Below are 19,115 nucleotides of genomic sequence, written 5' to 3'. Positions count from 1 at the left end.
TTCAGACACCAAACAAAGAGTTTTGCACATCATTATTTACTTGTGACTAAAAATGCATGCCATGGAAGAGTTTGGGTCTTAGGAGGTTAAGAAAACACCAGCAAATAGAAAAACACACACAAAAAAGTGTTACTGGCAGTAATGACAGGGAACAGCTGCAGAAGTGACACGATAACAGCTAAACAGCAAACAAACATGCATCTACTGTGTAATATAAATCATGTGATTAAAACATCCACTACCCTGCACCATGTTAGTCCTTTGCATGTTTAGTTTTCTGTCACTTCCACAGCTGCTCCATCCTGTTATGGTCTCCCCAAAAACACTCCTGTGTTGTTTTTGTGTCCTTTGCAATGTTTTTCTATATTCTGGTGTTTTGTTACTGTAGTTTTACATATCAGGACATATTTTTAAAAAACCCCAAAACAACATCCTTCACCCTCACATGAACACCAGTGTATGACATATTGCACCATTATTACTGAGTCGACAAAAGCCAATCAAAAATGAAGTAGCGTGTGAAAACCTGAGTCGACCCTTACTGCTTCTGAGGGAAAGCAGCCGCCAGCTGCTGCTAATCAAATACACTTGATTAACTGATCATCAGCAAGTGTGAGCTCCTCTGTAAAAGCTGAAAACATCAATCCATCAGAGCACTCTTACGCTTTGTCAACCAACAATGATCATCTTCTAACAATTTACAGAGCGCTGAAGAAGCTGCAGTGAAAACGATATTGGATAATGATAATGAAGAATTTTCACTACAGTACAAACATTATGTACATTACTGAAGGTCGTGGGGAGACACGATGGCAACGTATAACCCTGCAAGAGTAATATTGCATTAACCAATGGGCATAAATTATTTAATTTTAAAATGTTAGCTACACTGGCTAACTAACAATAAAAAAACAATAAAAAAAACAACATCTATTGCAGCTAGAAATGAGAATGCATTGTTTGTTTACATCTTTGTAAAATCAGTGAGCTATTGTTTCAGAAGTTCTTCTCATTGAGTTTGAGTGGTAAATCGGCCACAGGTGTCACTGTAGCATGTGCCGTGCGAGTCTGCGGCGATTCGTAATTGCTGAATCCGCTTTATTTGTTTTTGGTGCTTGAACCTCTACCCCCGCTGTGTCCCGTGCAATGTAATGTCGCTATAAATAGTGCTGAAGTCAATCTCTCTGTCTTCCTTTGTTTTCTCCAGGTCAGCCTACCAAACGACTCCAGCTGTGTTGAAGAGATTCTGCGGGTACGTTGCTTGGGTACACACACAAACACGCACACACGCACAGTAATTGCTCTGATTATCAGCTGTTTTCTGTTTGCTCACAAGGAGCTTGGTCCCGCTCCAGAGTCTGATTTTCCAAAGGAAGGGCAGGGAAAAGAAAGGGGACTTCAAGGCAGGGAGGGAGAAGAGAAAGCAATCTGTTGGCTTAGGTCAATGATTATTCAAGTCCTTTTTTTTTGGATGACATCATACAGACATCTTTTCCACAGACCTATCATCTCCTTTACCCTTTCTTTCTTCCCCCTTTCTAGCTGCATGTCATCAAAATCACACAGAGCAATACATTTTTCCCACAGTTTCGCTCTCCTGTCTCTTCCTGGGAGTGATGTCAAAACAAAAATGTTTCCCTCGCTAATCTTCCCTCACTGCCAGTCAGAAGATTAGGACGAGGACCGTCTTTGACTTCTTTATGTCAAGTTACCGCTTTCACTTCTCGCCGTCTCTCCTCTCTTGCACTTGGTGCGCCCTCTCTTTCTTCCTCAGTGTCTGTCTTCCTCCCTCTTCATTCCTCTCTGCCCTCTGTCATTCAGCCCCCTCCCTCTCCTCCCCCTCCACAAATCAATAGGCTGGTCAACAGGCTGTGTGACAGATAGGCTGCTGTGAGCTGCATGAAATGCCTTTGTCGATAATATTGGTGCTCTATTGAATTCAGTCTGTGGTTTTTAGCTGTGTCAAGTGGAAAGATCAAGGAGTTCAAAATGTGAGGTGAGGTGAATCGGAGCACAGGGCCTGCACTTCATTTTTCTCTCTCTGTAATGACACGGCTACAAGATGTTTGTCACAGGAACATTGTTGTCATGGATGTTTACACAATTCAAGGTAACGGTGTGCATCAGAGATATTGTACAGTAAAGTCAATCCTTCTGAGGAGTATTGACTTTTTTTACAGTGTTTGAACCACTGGAGCACCAAGCTCTATGACAGCCATGCTAATGTTTTAGCTTGTGGTAAGTTCACTATAAACAAGAAGCATTATCTAAAGATACATCATTAATGAGCCAAAAGTGGGCTGTAGGCAAACCGGCTATTCCTGCCATTAAGATAAAGAAGGCTAAATTTAAAGCTCCACGTCTTCGCTGTCACTGCTATTCAAAGGAGTGGTGAATATAATGTAATATGATTTTACTTTAAGTTGTTATTAGTTTGAAAATGTCTTTAATTGTGTACATTTGTTTTGAAATGTTAAAGTCAGACAACTATCTGGTCTTTAACTGATGACGTATGAACCCTGCTTCTGGAGCCAAACTACTCTGCGTTTATTAAGGCTGTTGTGTTTTTAAAACATTTTAATGATTTGTATAATGATTGCATTTGTCCCTAACCGTCAGGAACCCTCACATTAACTTTGGAAAAAAGTTAGCGTTTCTCCTCCGGCTTCACTGTGCTAATGTGTTTATATTATGCTAACCATAGCTGTGTAGCTAGCCACCACGTAGCACATCATTATATACCAGCTAGCCCAACTTCAGTAACCCTACAAAAGTCACTGCTGTTTAGTTTTCTGTCTTCATTTATATTGGAAGTGATAGCAGAGCTGTACGTCTTAATTTGTTTCAGAAATTCCTCAGTCAGAACATGCTATATCATGTTTAGGTGGAAACTAGCGAGCTAACTCCGTGCTAACTTGTAACTTGGTTAAATTTAATAAATTCTGTTTTCATGGATGCCTGGATGTTAAACTTAATTGTTGCACCTGGTAGAGCAGCCACACTGATTATTTTATTACAGATGAAATTATTTAGACAGTTTGTAACTCTCAGTGGGGCCACAGTGATCGTTTGACTCTGGGACCTGAAGCGGAGTTTGGACCTGGAAACGGCTAATGATGTCAGACTTAAAGACCGGATATTTGAGCTATCTGATTTGAACATTAACCCAAACCGAGCCAATTAGAAAAGTAAACTAATATCAAGAAGCCATTATTATGACGATATATGTGTATGTAGATAATTACATTTTTACATTTAATGGCTGCATTTTCCCTCTTTGTTCCTACCATGTCTACGTTGCTGTCACAGTCTGGCTGGGGCAGACTGTATGTGTTGCAAAAGAGGACTCAAACGCAGACCAAAAACTGAACGTGACGTGGATTTAACAAAAAACAAGCCGTTTATTGTGGCTAGCAAAAAGGTACAAACAAAAGAGCATTGGTGAAACAAACAATAACCTAAACTGGGTGAACTAAAACTAAACATGAAAAACCTTAAACATGGTGAACTGACATGGATACCTGAAGTTGAGATGTGGATGAGCAGACGACCTGACCAGGAATGACAGAAAGCACACGGACTAAATACACACAGGAGGATAATGAGGGAAGTGGGAACACATGGAGAAACAGCTGACACACATGAACATAACGACCTCAGTGGAAGAGTAAAACTAAACACTATGGACACAGGAACACAAGATCTCTTCAAAATAAAACAGGAAACATGAGACAGAGACCTGACAACATGAACTTGACAACATAAGACTCACAGGCATGAAACACATGAAGGGCAAGGGAGACTTCACAGGGGATGGAAGACACAAGGGGAATTTAATAAGCAAATGAACATAGAAAACCTAATGAGCTTAAACATACACTATAACATCAAAATGAACTAAAACTCAAAACGCTGGGTCATAAGACCCAGGATCGTGACAGGTGCTACAGATATACTGTGAGTCAGAAGCTAGCTAGCTAGCTCTAGCTTGGAATAATGCAAGCCAAGAAAACTAGCTAGCTTGTTGTTATTTACAGTTAGGTATATTTTTGGACAACAATGAGATGAGATAGCCTTTATTTGTCAGTTGCAGTTGCAGTTGCCCACAGCCGAGATGACAGACCTTGCCAACCGTACATACAATACACAAACATCACGTTGTCAAAGTGGGTTTTTTTGCCCTTGCTACCTAGCCTGACCTGTGTCCCGGTCAGGCTAGGTAGCAAGGGCAAAAAAACCCATCGAAATATGTAACACAAAAGGATAATCCAGGAATGCACAGTTATCAACACACCATAACACAATAAAACACAGACAAATGAAATAAGTAATTGGAGAATTGACTGATAAACAGTTTTATGGCCATGTTAGACCTGTTCTTTTATTTTTAGTAGATCAAAGAGCTGCAGTTGATTTTGTCTGCTGTATTTGGTGTCTTTTCAGTACAAATGTCAATGCTATGACCAAAAAGATGTACAGGTACAAATGAGGAAGTCCATCATTATGTTGAAGAAACAAAGTTAACCAATTAGAGAAAACTTGGGAAAAATCAGTTAATATATATGTAATTATTATAATATAATTATTATAATAATTATTATATATATAATATATTATATATATATAATACGTTCTTAAAAAAAGGGGCAGAGTAGCTCATCAACAGCAGAAGGCCTGAAAGACCACAGAAAACAACAAAAGTGGAATTATCAAGGAGGTACATGCATAAAGTCTATAATCGAGAGACGTCTTCATGAACGGAAATTTAAAAGATTTACACCAAGGTGCAAACCTCTGGTTACACCGAAGAATAAAAAGGTCAGATTATAAAATGTTTGCCAGAAAACATGTAAAAGAGGCTCTTTGGAAAGATGAATTCAAGAATAACTTGAAATATTAACAGAAAGATGGGAAGAGAAAAAAATGGCAAAAGAGAGAAACAGCTCGTGATGTGAAGCACACCACATTATCCGTCTAACACGGAGCACGCACCGTGCCCTGTTCTGCTTCTTTATTAAAAAACAGAGAAGGAGCGAAAGGAGAGAGCGAGGTCGCTCGTGTTTTCAGTGCACGGTGGTGGATAAATGTACATTTTGCATGTCTGTGTCGGGGCGTAATAGATGTAGATAATGGAGAATATGACAAATTGATAATAACTGGGAAACCATTTGCGTTTAACTATGACAGACTGAGTAACTCACGCGCAGTGGCTGCAGTATCACATTTACAGACACATGCAAACACAAATTCAGGAGAAAACAGCTGTCCTGTCTGTGAAAGCACAGGAACTCTTCAAGGATGGACTCAATGATGTTAATGATGTCAGAGAGCGGTTACCTAGCAACACACCATATGTCGTCAGGCCAAGTGCGTTACGATTATAAAGAGGGAAAACACAGCCACACACTCGTGCTCAAGTATCGTCATTAATGTGGAGCTCAGTTATACACACAACCTTACCCACACACATACGTTCTCCCAGACTCATGTGTCGTCTGATGAATAGCATTCATCTACCAAGGGGGGGTGAAGAGATGGATGATGGGAAAATTCAGGCCCTTTGACATCGTGACCTGCTGCATGGCAGCTTTGTGTGTGGAAATGAGCACGTAAAAAACTGGATTTAATGACTTTACCAACCATTTTAAACGCATGTCACAGAAAAAGAAGTTATTGGTCATTAAAACACATTTACCAAGAATTCAGTTTTCAGGTGATGCTCAAAGAGGGAATCAAAGCTTTAAGAAAAACTGCCTGGTAATTTTCCATATGCTGTCTTCTATGTGCACCTCCTTTCTAATGTTTGTGAGAAATAAAAACAGCCAGCACCTAACACACACCCACTCATGCACATATGTTTATCTTGTTAACTAATTGATGCTTCTACATACTGAGATTGGAATTCAGCTGAGAAAACGGTGTGATTAGAATAATTGAAAGGGGATGCTGCTGCTTCTGCTGCTGCCTCGTGCAGCTCTGTTGAAATGCAGCCGACTGGAGTCAGCTTTTATTTTGGTAAATCACCAACTCTGCATTTGCACCAATCCCTGGTGGGTCACTAACTCCCTAAGCGCCTTCCAGTTTATACTAAAACTTATACTGAAGCCCACCCTGATTGGGTGCTGGTGCAGCACAACCTTGACTGAATGCTGACTCCACTCCACTGCACCAAAGATGTTGCATAAGCAAACCCCTTTTGCTCCAACGGGCTAAACTTTATCATGATTAGACACCAGGTAAAGGCAACACAAGTGCAAGCTGTGTATCCTTTATTTAGCTCGTTATAATGACAGAAATCCTGCTGCTTATGAATATTTGCTTAAAATAATATATTTAAAAATGTGTTTGTGTGTTCAGGAGATGACCCATTCCTGGCCTCCTCCACTAACAGCCATACACACTCCTGGGAAAGCTGATCAGACCAAATTTCCCATCCCAAACAAGGTTAGTATGCTTTTTCTTTCTACTACACCCAAAACCTTTCAACACTAAAATCAAAGCGGCTCACATTAATCCGTAATAGTGTACATCCTCTCTGAATGACACGCCTGCTGATGCATGCTTCCTTCAAAGTTGTTATCATCTTCTTGGGCCTTGATCATTTTCACTTTACAGCGTGAGTCAGCGAGCGGTGGATAAAGATGCGATGTAGTCGTGAAAAACCTTTACTTATACTGTGACACTTATTGGAGGGGCGCAGTAACACTAACTGCAGTCTGTCACTGAAAATCTTCAGTCTGCTCATTAGCTCTGATTCACAAATTTACTGCTGCAGTGATTGCTGTGATAGAATCACATTACTGTTGGCTCATTCTGCACAGTGGCACAAATGACAGCCAATGAAATTACTGTGTTAAATACTGCCTGCTTGAGTCACATAGGTAGGAAAATTTAAACAGGCAGCGTCAGTAGATTTCACTACTTGTATATTTTATTTATACAGCACCAAATCACAACAACAGTCACCTCAAGGTGCTTTATATTGTAAGGTAGACCCTACAATAATACATACAGAGGAAAAACCCAATCATATGACCCCCTATGAGGAAGAACTTTGGCGACAGTGGGAAGGAAAAACTCCCTTTTAACAGGAAGAAACCTCCGGCAGAACCAGGCTCAGGGAGGGGCGGGGCCATCTGCTGCGACCGGTTGGGGTGAGAGAAGGAAGACAGGATAAAGACATGCTGTGGAAGAGAGACAGAGATTAATAACAAGGATGATTCAGTGCAGAGAGGTCTGTTAACACATAGTGAGTGAAGAAGAAACACCCAGTGCATCATGGGAATCTCCCAGCAGCCTACGTCTATTGCAGCATAACTAAGGGGGGATTCAGGGTCACCTGGTCCAGCCCTAACTATATGCTTTAGCAAAAAGGAAAGTTTGAACCCTAATCTTAAAAGTAGAGATATTTATTTATTTATTTATTTATTTATATTTAAAATCATCTATCAAGTTGTCAGATCAGGCATAATGAAAAAAAAGGTTTCCACATGTTAAACAACACCTTTGGTTGTTGTTGGTATAAATTGTAAGAATCATAGTTTCTCAGTTCTCGGCTTTTTGTCAGTTTTTTACCAATAAATCATTAAGTTGATGCACAAGTTGTGGATGTAAGGCAAATTTTAATGGATTGCTAACGTGACCCTGCTCTACACCCCTACAAAGTTTTATCATAATTAATTCAAAAGTTTTGGAGCTATCATGTTTACAGACAGACTGAAACGCAAAAGTCTACCAAAGTAATAAAAAAGTATTGTCAAGTAACGTCAGCAACTCAAGCAGAGTTTCCACCTACTCACTGGAATTAAACTTACTGACAGTTTGATGCAAAGTTATTCACTCGGCAACAAAAGACTTTCTTATTAACGTAGCTATTACCGTCTCATCTTACTGTCCCTTAACATGTTTGCTCAGTCAGGAAAAGGACAAAACAGTCTAAGAAGACTTTGTTCCACCACTGACACGGCCAGAGCTCAAGACAGCCAGCCTATAATCAACAGAACAAATTCATCCGTCGAATAAAAAAAGAAAAAAGAGGATCTGCAGATCACTTAGGCTTTAAAAATAAATCAGTAAGATAAAAACGACTTCAAGTTGAATGCTTTTACACTTTATCGTTTAATTGTTCATCAAAAACAAGAAAACTGAGCGTGTATTTAACAGGAACAGTGATAACAGCCACAGCTGAAGATTCAAGGAAACAAAGATCAGCTACAGAAATGTCATCAGCAAAATGACTCTGTATCCTGTATCCTCTGTATTCTCACCCGCACTGTTTGTCTGACATGTTTGAAAAGTGAAGTTCAGGCACAATAAAAGCAGACTGAAGAGTTCAGAAGATCGATGTTCAAAGTTTCACCTGTCGCTACAAAAAAGGGAAGATTTACGACGCCTTGTAATGTAAATATCGAGAAGATTTGTCACATTAAAAGAAGCAGCAACGCTGTGTTGAACATTTATCTCAGAGGTGACGATAACAATTCTCACTGAAACAGCGGGCTGATTTTTTTTGCCTCATGCTTTTATGAATTACTCTTAATATGCAAAGCGCCTCATTGGTGTTGGTGTGAGGTGAAGTAGGAATGTAAACACAGAGGCAGTAAGTCTGACCGAGTACTTAATGAATTAGGAAAGACTGTTGTGGCGCTTTCAGCCTCCAGCCTCACACTAATCCTGCGTCACAGTGAGTTTTAAGAATGAGGAGGAGCGTCGACGCGGGGAGATGAGAGGCTCTGAATTCTGTGTAATGGCATCCTTGTGCTGCTGTGAAATCAATAATGACATCTGTTGGTTTATTCATTCAACTCGTCTCCCTCTGGCTTTCTCTTTCCTTCTCTCCCGCTCTCTAGGAGTCACAGCATGTGACCTCGGGCTACAACACCCAGAGTAAGTTTTCCCAGCGTAAACACTCACGTATGAGCTCTGCGATAATTAATGCTGCCGAGGCCATTAAAGGCAACGCCACCCAGGAGGAATGTGAGAAAGGCAGCTGACGTTGAAATGAAATCATAGCCACGGGAGGAGGGTAGTCAGAAAAACCTTTGCTTTTATCTTCCTGGGTTCATCTGAGCAAGTAATCAAACAAACGTGATTACGTGATGAGTGGAAATCGGGGGCTTGTGTTTGAACTGACAGCATCACATTAGAGTAGATTAATGAGGACAAAGGGTTCTGTCACAGTCTATATGAATCCATGCATAATATTAAAAAGTAGCTTTTTCTTGAAAATGCGTGCACACGGCAGCAGTTGTATGATCTCCTGCGTTTTCTGTCATATAAATACGGTTAGAGGATGGATGTTAACCTCAACCAAAGTTTAGATAATGAGGTCAACATATGCACAAACAATCCCACTGATTTAAAAGCTCTTCAGACTCGCTTTAAATGCTGAGTTTGAGGTTTTTTTCCCCCTATTATTGGCTCTGTGGGATCTCAGGAAGCAGGGATGTCCTTATATGGTCATAGCACAGCTCAAGCTAGCAAAACAGAAGCCCCACCCACCTCCTGCACAAACAACCCCCCCTGGCAACCACAGGTTGCTAGGAAAAAATGTGTATTCTGTAAGTGATTGGCAAGTGGTTGCTGGAGGTTGCTAGCTATCACTCGCTAAAATCAGGCACTGTGAGAAGACTGTGCTGCTCCCAAACCGTCCTCAATTTCACAGCGACTGCAAGCAACCTTCAACATCCAGTCACAACTGTTTGGGGAATACGGAGTTCCCCTAGCAAGAGGTGGTTACCAGTTGGCTGCCAACCAACCTGTGGGACCTGGGCCATCGGGGCTGCTATATAACATAAATATGGCTTATTTTAAACTGTGAATCATGCAAAGCTCCTCTAGTATGATTTAGGAAGAAAAATACAGAGCTGGAAATAACATAACAGGCCCCTATAAAGATGTTTATACAATCGATATCTAGATATCTAAAAACCTTTGTTGGTGGTGGAGGTTGCACAAAGTAATGGATTGAATTGTTGATAAGTCAGCCAGTGGGGCCGGAGTAATTTACATATCTAGATCTGATCACATTCCAGGCTGATTTGAGATAATGAGACAATAATTAAAACAAGGTGTTAATGCTAACACACATAGATCAGATGTGATTATGTAGATAATGCGTCCAAATGCAGATTGCATATCAGTAACAGGTGTAAAAAGGTTTGATTCCTAAGACCTAATGGATATACCGCATATATGCAGATAATATGTCTGGTTTGTGGCGATGATGTTAGAGGAAAAACACCTTAAATACAGTTTTCTATTTCACTGTTATTTCTTCAAAATGATCAAAAACACCGGCTCCTCTTGGCTCCTGTGTTTGTGTCTGTTTTTCCATTGGTTGAGACACCTCTGAAACCACAAAATGGGTCATTATGACTCAATCAGAATAAAGCAACATGCCATACCACTGTCAAAAAGCTCCATAGTTGAGTCTAGCTGGTCATCCATTGCATCTGTTTTTAACATATTATCAAGCAGAGAGGAAAAACTGTTTTGCCACAGGTTGATAAAGTCATACAAAAAGCGATTACTTCAGGTTATTGCTGCAAAAGGTGGAAAAGGTGGTTCTACAAGCTACTGAATCATAGGATGCCTTTAGTTATTCACAGGAGAGTCCTGTGGAAACTTTCTTTTTTCACAGGACTCTATGCAAACCTCACCCAGTACTGCATGTAGTACCTTACAGTATTTCCGACTCCCAGGGTTGATCAGATCATGAAAAGCTTTTCTGAGGTTGTTGCTCTTTGTTAAATCCATCTTGTAGTGTTTTGAGTTATTTGTGAGGTATATAAAGCTCAAGCATTTCCCCACTGGCAGGTTTTTCCTCTCTGTGTAAGAAAAGAAGAAATACGACTGACTGGAATATGAAATAGAGCAAAAAGGATTCTGTTCACAAGCTCCTCTGTATATCCACTTGGAAAATAAATAATCTCCTCGAGTTTTTGTCAGAGTGTTTCAGTTTGACTTTTATTGCAAAAGGACATTTACTTACTGTTTTTACCCCACAATCCTGTTACCAAAGCAAACACACACACACACACACACACACACACTGGAACAGAGTGTCATATTTTCCAATGTGACAGTACTGCGGGTCTACAGTGATGTGAGTTTGGCTTCCTGTCAAACACTAATCAACACACACAGACACAAGTCTTGACACATGCAAAACTGTGATACAGTGATTGAATGTCCTCTGTTGTGTTGCAGAGCGATGTACTGTATCAGCTAACAAGCCTGCTGCTAAACCACCAACTGCACCGCAGAAGTCGTGAGTATATCTCTCTCTTTTTCTCTGACACACACACACACACACACACACACACACAGAAACTGAGAATTTCTGACCTGCTGCTGCTGCTTCTGCTGCGTTTGCCTCAAGGTAAAATTAAACTTGACTCTTGGATGAAATTCACTGGTGGTAGGAGGAGAAAAAAAAGATTGTGTGGATCAGAGCGGGAAAGTGCAGCTACATTAATTTAACGTGAGCCGGGAGCATATTGCAACATCTCTGGCTGCAACCCACTCCACGCATCACTCACAGAGCTGTACGGCAGGATGAGAGTGGAAAGGCACAAATCTCGACTCGTAAGGCCGCTTTATGACCCCGGCTTGCACTGCACATTTGCTCGCGATGAGCTTAACGAGTCAAAAATGCAAGAGCAAGTGAGAAAGGAAGGACTGAGTGTCATTACGCTAGCTAGCCAGCTTAGCTCCTGCAGTGGTAACTTAACCCAACTTACCCTGATCTGGATTTGAGGCAGTTCATATTTTAACAGTGTCAGTCACCATGTTAAGTAAGATCAAACTGCTGCGTCTCTCAGCTCATCTCAAGCCAAGCGCTAACCTCTGGGTATGAAACATCAAGCTAACTTAAAGTGTAAAAAACGTCAGTTTCTCCAGACACCCCTTTAGGCTCTCCAGAGGTGAATCAATCCCCAACTTCACAGATGAAACTGACATGTTTACAGCCTGGTACAAAAAATCAGTTTTTAACCTTGAAAGTCAATTTCCCCATTTCATGACAACTATATATACGGGGTGACTTTTTCCCCTTTTATGACTGACGGTTTGAAAGGTGCCCCAGATGGCACAAACTGCAGTTCCACTAGGTGCTGCTTGAGGTTGGCTCCAGATAAGTCCCCACAGACTCCCATGTTAAAATGTCCAACTTTAAGAAGCATATTTACAGCTGGGTACAAAGATGGTTTTGACTTGTATAGAGCGTTTGTCCCCCGTCATACCAGCTGTGATTATAGTGATTTTTTTAATAACTCATCCACTTGGTAATCCACTTGCTAGCATCTGCTCATCTGTTGCTTTGAGTCATTAAGCTGGACCTCTTTGCTGTGTTACCGGCTATTCCATGTCTGAAATTGTGTCAAGAAGTTCGTGGAGAAGCTTGTTGCAAATAGCAGCTGTTTCCCTAACCCTAACTGAAAAGTGACACATAAGAAAGTCTGAAAACTGTGTAACCCAATAGGAGTCAGAAGTCATGTGACTCATATACCAACTACCACCTTACCTGCCTCTCCATCTAACCTTTTGGTTCTTGTTTTTTCAATCATGGAAAATGACACTAACTGGCTGCAGAGTAAACTAAAATGTGACAAGAAGGGGTGGTCAGTAAATGAGTCAGCAATACATCTGCTAAACATACTTAGACTTTATCCTGAAAGTTGTTTCTTAACTAATTAATCAAGTTTTTTTTTTTTTTTTTTTTTTTTTTTTTTTTTTTTTTTTTTTTTTAAACCTGTCCCGTTTGGTTCTTTTGCCATCAGAATTATTGTCTAAAGGCGAAGAAAGATGCCCAACGGATTTACTTTACCAAATGGACCATCCCAGCCTTGCCGTAATGGTCCATTTGATTCACCTTTTATTGTTTATTTTATTTTGACTTGCTGAATACGGGACAGACTTGACTGGTGGAAAGAAAGGGGAGAAAGAAAGAGGGAAAGAAAAACAGCTGAGAAGAGGGACGGGGGAGAAGGGCAAAAACCAAAAACCAACAGAATAAGCAGACAAAAAATACATATATCGATCACCTGGATCACCTGTTGAGAAAGAAAAAAAGAAAGCAAGCAGAAGAAAACGAGAGTAATAAACAACATCACAATGATATATGGGAATATGACAGTAAATACTAAATATTAAACATTATTGTGCAGCACGTAGGATCGACAGCGCACAGTGTGCTTTGAGGTAGGAGCCAAAAAGGGTGTAGTTTGTGTGTGTGATCACCCGTGTGTGCACCTGTGAGCATGAACGCGCTTGTTTTTAAAAGGTTCCTTCATGTAATGATCTGCTAGAGGGTGTGGGGGGCCACTGCCCCGTCCTCCAGGGCATGAAGCAGGTATGGAGGAGATCAAAACTCCAGACATCCAGAGGCCCCCAGAACACAAGAGACCAAGGAAGACCAACAGAGGGGCAGCCGTGCCACTATCCCAGAAAGAGCTGAACTAATTAATCAAGTTAAAATTAAACTCCAGTGCGAGCTTCACACTCGGTTCGCAGCCGAGTGTGAAGCAGCGGGAATGAGGATCAGCACCTCCAAATCTGAGGCCATGGTTCTCAGCCGGAAAAGGGTGGAGTGCCCACTCCGGGTCGGGGATAAGTTCCTGCCCCAAGTGGAGGAGTTCAAGTATCTCGGGGTCTTGTTCGCGAGTGATGGGAGAAGGGAGCCGGAGATCGACAGACGGATTGGTGCTGCGGCTGCAGTGATGCGGACGCTGCACCGGTCCGTCGTGGTGAAGAGGGAGCTGAGTGTAAAAGCGAAGCTCTCAATTTACCGGTCGATCTACGTCCCTACCCTCACCTATGGCCACGAGCTGTGGGTAGTGACCGAAAGAACGAGATCGCGGATACAAGCGGCAGAAATGAGCTTCCTCCGAAGGGTGGCTGGCCTCTCCCTTAGAGATAGGGTGAGAAGTTCGGCCATCCGGGAGGGGCTCAGAGTAGAGCCGCTGCTCCTCCACATCGAAAGGAGCCAGTTGAGGTGGTTCGGGCATCTGACAAGGATGCCTCCTGGGCGCCTCCTGGGCGAGGTGTTCCGGGCATGTCCCACCGGGAGGAGGCCCCGGGGCAGACCCAGGACACGCTGGAGAGATTATATCTCTCGGCTGGCCTGGGAACGCCTTGGTGTTCCCCCGGATAAGCTAGAGGAGGTGGCTGGGGAGAGGGAGGTCTGGGCTTCTCTGCTTAGGCTGCTGCCCCCGCGACCCGGCCTCGGATAAAGCGGATGAAGATGGATGGATGGATGGATGGATGGATGGAAAATTAAACTCCGTCTATATATGTATCCATCTCTTCTCTTTTGCTTATTCATATCAGGGTTTCATATTTATTTAAAATAGCTTGCATGTAATGTTTATCAGCAGCCACAAACTGTTCAATTACACAGACATTTCTTTTTAAATAAGTCTTTATCATATACAGTATGATGCTGTAACAATGTAGCAAGCTGCTTTTTGCAGAACAAAGAACAAAGCTGTGGAATGTTTGTAGTTTTTTCAACACGTATGAAACACTTTTTACTGCGGTACACTGTAAATAAAGTTGTCTAACACTTAAAAAATAAGTCACAGACACTTTAGCCATTTTGCCAAATACATTTCGAGCTAAGCTAGCTAGCTAGTTACCTTTACAAAGCGAGAGACATTAGAAAGGATAAACAAACCACTTGAAGAATCCCAAATAGAAGGAACTTTGCAGTGCCAAAGATGATAATACTATGACCCATATTTTTTCTGTCCTATTCCCTAAAAGTCTAATCTCTGTAGTGCTACTGTAACACCAGGAAAAACAGTGTTTGAAGACTGAGCCACAAATAAAATTATTGCAAGAGCGTGCTCGCTGTCTCGTAGCCTTTGAAATGGTGGCTTTGAAGTCAGGGACCAGGTCTGCGACCGTGCTGACCTGTTGCGGTCTTTAATGGTTGCTGTCCTGCAAACGCTAGTCTCCTTGTTAAAGATATTTCAGTATCTAAGGAAGAGGATTTTGATCTGCTGTCACACCATATCATATAAAGTAGTACAACTCTCGTGTTACTACATCTAATGAGAGTTTTTAAGTGTCAAGTGCGATGCATTATTTATACACTTTATTAAAAACCTCATTTAAATAAGGGTTAGAGAGTATTTGGTGAGGATGGCGTCAAAAAGCACTCTCTTAAAAAAGACTTGATGGGTAGGAGATGATGCAAAAATCCTGCAACTTAAGAAAAAGTCAAGGCAGTCTTGTAAGTTAGCGGTAATTCAGCTGGATGGTTTGATTAAAGTCCCAGGTCAAAATGTAAGTTCTCATTTCCTTCACTTTAGATATGCAGTTAAATAGTTAATTATATCTCCATTAGTATGAGTTCTGTGGGAGCTGCAGTGCTTTCTGTGCTGTTTTATGCTAAGCTTTCAAAGCTGATAAACCCTTTCCTGTTGATTACTCATGTATACCCCACAGTGCAATTTTTCCCCAATCTTGTATTCAAACATAAATGCTGCTTTGTTTATTAGGGTGAAATAATTGTTATTGGTTAAAAACAATGCCTAGTTTACTGCTGCCATTAGGCCATTCTCTGTTTTCACTGTGATGCTCAACAGGCGTAAAATGTTCTCGATAATGAATAGGCCTACCTCGTCTTATTCAACAGTAAATGAGCTGTTTAGGCTAATTGCTATATTCTTTGCTGAATGTTTACTATGTCTGGCTTTACAGAAAACTCATCCAGCTGTAATCCCTCTCCAACAGGCTCAGTACCTTAATGCCCAATAAGAAAAACACAGTGAATTCAGCTGTTTCATTATAGTCGATAGAGCAGTGAGTAAGGGGTTTTGTGACACTGTGATCCAATCACATGATATTCATTTAGGCAAATGCATGAAAAACCCTCCCTTAGTGAAGCCAGTGTTTGAGCTTTGCTGGCTCAGAAACACAGATAACACCTTGGTTAGGCTGCATTTGTCAACAAAAAGGGCTTTGTATAAAATAAAATATAATGCAAAAAAAAACTCACGACAATAAAAGCTTAAAGACTTTTTACTGCAGTACACTTTAAGTAAAGTTGTCTGACGCTTAAAAAATAAGTCACAGACACAGTTGAACCTCAGCTACGCTAACTTTAGCCATTTTGCCAAATACATTTTGAACTAAGCTAGCTAGCTAGCTAATTAGCGAGAGCTAATAAAAGCTTGTCATTTCAGGTTTACAAAGTCTGAGACATTAGAAAGGATAAACAAACCACTTGAAGAATCCCAAATAGGAGGAGGAACTCTGTAGTGCCAAAGATGCCAGTTAAATAAGTTTACAGCAAAAATAATTACCAGTTTCCTTACAGGTAGTACACAAACCCTACATTATCATTGGAAAAGTGCTACCTTTGGTGTCCAGCAATCATTCACCATAACACTGGGGTCCAAGTGGTGGTATTACTACGCAGGTAAAGTCTAAAATAGCAGCCTGACAACACTTTCCTGAACATTTGTTTTTAAAATGCAGTTAATAATAATAAGAAGAAGGAGAAATACTTTCAGTCAAAACATGAAAAACAAGATTTAAAAAGTATCTAATATCAATATCAGAAAACAAAATAGTTCCGAAAGATAAAAGATTATACCAAAGAAGAAACTCGATCAGATAGAAAATGCAAAAAAGTGAATTCATAAATCTGAACCTGATACAGGAAGTAGCTTAAAGCTAAAATGAAGCAGGTGTTGTTGCATGACGTGGTAGAGATTTTTATTTTCTACCATGTACAGTAAGTAATCACAGTGTTAATAATTCACAGCTAATGTTTTGCTTAAAAAATCTTATTCAAAAGACAACAAACCATGACCCAAATTAGTTTAGTTCCAGTGATCAGCTGTATAAACCTAGGATTTTGAATCTCAGGGACCTCGACCTCCAGGTCAGAGGTCAAGTTTTCTGAAACTCTTGCAAATGTGATGAAGAAGATGTAAACTTAACTCTGACAGTGAACTTATGCTAAGACGATGAACACGTTAGCGTACCGTTATCTGTCCACTCCATCCAACTTCCACTTTACGCACTGGTTTGGTCTCCGGAGGGAAATCTGTGGCTCGTCATCTGCTGAGCGCTCCGCTGTGCTCCAGACAGACGAGTGTCCAGACGCAGACTGGGAAAATAAAAGCCGTGTGTACATTTAGATTTGCAGTGTGAGCAGATGCACATGTGGAAGTATTGAGTAATTAGCTTAGCGTGGCTTTGATTGTGGCTTTAAGAAAATATTAATATCTCCTCAGACAAACCTCCTCGAGTGATGGAGCTCTGGTAGCGCTGAACTTTTACCAATAAAAGGACTCAATTTTATAAAGCCAATTAAGAGCATCTGCACCTAGTAGAAATGTGATGTTCTGCTTTCTAAGCTCTGCATGTCATGGATGCTTTAGTCCATAACTCATTTATATCTGAGTGCGTCTGTCCTCCTTATTCTCTCTTGTGCATTTTATTCATTTCCCTGCCATGCTTCCCTTCCTCGCTCTCTCTCCCTCGCTCTCTATTCAGCCTCCCTCTCTTTCAGTCGCCGCCACCACCACTCGCTCCCCCTCACTTCCCCATCATTATCATCTCCATCTCACTCACTATCTCTCTCTCTCCATCTGTCCCTTCTTATGAAATAAAATATGAATCCATTATTCATTCATTCAAACATATCTATCATCGCCGTGTGCAGCGCCGTGCCCCTTATCTGCAAAGCTTTTTCTTATTGTGCTTCGGTTATTCACGACTCATACGGCCCCATCTGAAAACACCACAACACTGGGGAGTATTTTTTAGCGGTGCAAGCACTGACAAGAGTGGTTCGTGAGGCAGTAAAAATCCCTTTAGGGGATTCTCCTGTCATAACAATAGCAGTGCAAGCTTAAAATAACAGTAGTTTGTGTGGAGGGTTTATATAAAGCAATAAAACATGGGAACTTGCCAATCCACAGCACATAAATACTGAATAATTTGTGTGGTAAGGAGCAGGTGATGCTGTGAGGGAGGTCATGTTATCGACTGCACCTTATATATCTCTTTCATTGGAGCTGTATTGTTAGAAGTTGATCTCTCGCACAGGGAGAGCAAAACAAACACGAGAATAGGAGAAACGGGGCAACGACCAGGTTCTTTTTCCAATTAGAAACCTCTTTAAAAATCAGCGTGCAATCGTGATGAAGGGCCCGTGTCTGCCGAGCACCTCCTCTTTTGTTTCCAAGGAATTCTTGGCCGTAGGTCAGCAGTTGTCAGACAGAAAGTTTCCAGGTGAAAAAACAATCCCTGAGCTCTAAAAGCTGAACATCTGGTAGGTTTTTAGCAGTGAATGTCCGCTTCCTCATTCCCCAAAATGAACCACCAGCTTGCTGCTTTTTTTGCTGTGTAATTAATCCGTTGACCAAAAAAAAAGGCTCTTGAAAGGGAATTGCAGATCACAACTTGCCATAACCAAACTAATGCAAGCAGACAGGAGGTCACGGCCGCAATAACACATGTCTCTGTGTCTCTGTGCAGAATGTTGGAGGATGACCTGAAGATCAGCAGCGACGAGGAAGAGGCCGAACAACAGGTGAGCTCCCTCTGCTGTCTGTCCTCTTATTCAGCTGCTGCATATGATCCCTCGCTCCGGCTTCTCCTCCATCTGTCCTTCAGCGTTTCATCTACTAGCATAGCACGCAGTAAATTCAGCTGTGGATGTGTCACATTTGTTAATTCATTCATCTGGGAGTTGTCAGTGTTTCTGAAGGCATAATTCGTCCTCATTTTTCCTTCCATTTGTCACTTACTGTCTTGTATTACAGTAGCTTAAAAGATGGATATTTAGAAACTTGCATCAGCTTTGACTGTGGACTCCATATGAAGGATACTGAGCCCCCAAAGTGCCCACATACTCGAAGACTTACTTTAAGTAATAGGATTACATGTAAATCTTCCTATGAGTTACATGAGTATGCTGTAAAATGTTAGATTTAATGGAATTGACTGGTTTACATTCAGTTTATATCAAGCATGTTTTCGTTAACTATTCATTATTTGGATAAATGAACCTTTGATTTTATACATTTCAGTTGCATTTTCCTCAAAATGATTGCTTCCTGTTTATGAAGGCAAAGAATGTTTTTTCGAGT

General features: G+C 41.1%; 1 protein-coding gene across 3 annotated transcripts in view; it reads left to right on the top strand.

The window, feature by feature from the left end:
- The window catches only part of aff2 (AF4/FMR2 family, member 2), a 188,155-nt gene that overhangs the window by 99,891 nt on the left and 69,149 nt on the right, over nucleotides 1-19,115 (top strand). For all 3 annotated transcript variants that reach the window (XM_019346511.2, XM_019346508.2, XM_025898390.1), the window contains 5 exons: nucleotides 1,208-1,252; nucleotides 6,358-6,444; nucleotides 8,850-8,886; nucleotides 11,212-11,272; nucleotides 18,502-18,556. In XM_019346511.2, coding sequence (XP_019202056.1) covers nucleotides 1,208-1,252; nucleotides 6,358-6,444; nucleotides 8,850-8,886; nucleotides 11,212-11,272; nucleotides 18,502-18,556 — 285 coding nt within the window. The remainder of the gene's footprint in view (nucleotides 1-1,207; nucleotides 1,253-6,357; nucleotides 6,445-8,849; nucleotides 8,887-11,211; nucleotides 11,273-18,501; nucleotides 18,557-19,115) is intronic.

The sequence above is a fragment of the Oreochromis niloticus genome, linkage group LG2 (assembly GCF_001858045.2).
Source record: "Oreochromis niloticus isolate F11D_XX linkage group LG2, O_niloticus_UMD_NMBU, whole genome shotgun sequence".
Lineage (NCBI taxonomy): Eukaryota > Metazoa > Chordata > Actinopteri > Cichliformes > Cichlidae > Oreochromis > Oreochromis niloticus.
The sequence above is the reverse complement of the archived record's forward strand: the minus strand, read 5'-3'. Positions and strand labels throughout refer to the sequence as shown.